Source organism: Octopus bimaculoides, chromosome 27 (genome assembly GCF_001194135.2).
Source record: "Octopus bimaculoides isolate UCB-OBI-ISO-001 chromosome 27, ASM119413v2, whole genome shotgun sequence".
Lineage (NCBI taxonomy): Eukaryota > Metazoa > Mollusca > Cephalopoda > Octopoda > Octopodidae > Octopus > Octopus bimaculoides.
In genome coordinates, this window is record NC_069007.1 from 7,524,572 (window position 1) to 7,525,726 (window position 1,155).

The window sequence follows — 1,155 nt, forward strand, 5'->3', positions numbered from 1 at the left end:
ATGTATGCATGCATGCATGCATGTTTGTATGTATGTATGTATTTATGTATGTATGCATGTATGTATGTATGTATGTATTTGTTTGTGTATGTCTGTGTGCGTGCATGTATAGGTCCTTCTAGACGATTGTGTATGTGTATGCATGTATATATGCGTATATGTATGTGTGTATTATTCGCATGTGTTTATGCCTAATTGTGTGAATGTCTGTATGTGTTTGTGTATATATGTGTATACGTATATGTATGTTATATATATATTGACGTAGTTGCCTTTTACTCTTCCCTTCTTTTCTTTTCTTTAGGCGATGGTCACGTTCGGCTCAACTTACCTCCTCGTTGCCCTCAGTCTCGACCGTCTCGATGCTGTTGCTTGGCCATTACACTTCACCAAGAGCCGTAAGTAATCTCCTCTTTTACACTCTGCATATACACACATCGGGACAGAGCTGCTCACACACACACACACGCACACACAAACACACACACAGATCTGTCCATATATACGAGGAGCTGCAGAAAAGCTCCACGCTTTAAAGGTGTCGCGAAAGGCCTGGTTGAAGGCTCAGCCCTTCGAACTCTTCTTACAGGGCCTAGACAAACCGAAGGACCGGTGCAATAAGTGAGTGGATCTGAGAAGGGAATAATGTTGAATAAAATCATAATTAACAGATCCTCCTGCTGTTGTTGTTGGTGTTGTTGGTGTTGTTGACACCTTTGCTATTGTTGTTGTTGTTGTTGTTGTTGCCATCGCTACTGCTTCTGCCGTTGATGTTTGTCGTATGGTTGATGTTGCTACCACTACGACTTCTGTTGTTGCTGGCACTGTTGGTAGTGGTGGAGATGGTGGTGCTTTCGCTTGGTGTTTGTAGTTTTCTCCCTTTGTTTTCTGCGGTACTGCGTGGAGGCGCAATGGCCCAGTGGTTAGGGCAGCGGACTCGTGGTCATAGGATCGCGGTTTCGATTCCCAGACCGGGCGTCGTGAGTGTTTAATGAGCGAAAACACCTAAAGCTCCACGACGCTCCGGCAGGGGGATGGTGGCGAACCCTGCTGTACTCTTTCATCACAACTTTCTCTCACTCTTACTTCCTGTTTCTGTTGTGCCTGTAATTCAAAGGGTCAGCCTTGTCACACTGTGTCACGCTGAATATCCCC

The 1,155-nt window shown here is 45.0% G+C and overlaps 1 protein-coding gene across 1 annotated transcript in view; it reads left to right on the forward strand.

Annotated features, from left to right (window-relative positions):
- The window catches only part of LOC106875206 (cardioacceleratory peptide receptor), a 26,857-nt gene that overhangs the window by 4,823 nt on the left and 20,879 nt on the right, over window positions 1-1,155 (forward strand). The window contains exon 3 of the mRNA XM_014923251.2: window positions 305-398. Within this exon, the coding sequence (XP_014778737.1) occupies window positions 305-398 (94 nt within the window). The remainder of the gene's footprint in view (window positions 1-304; window positions 399-1,155) is intronic.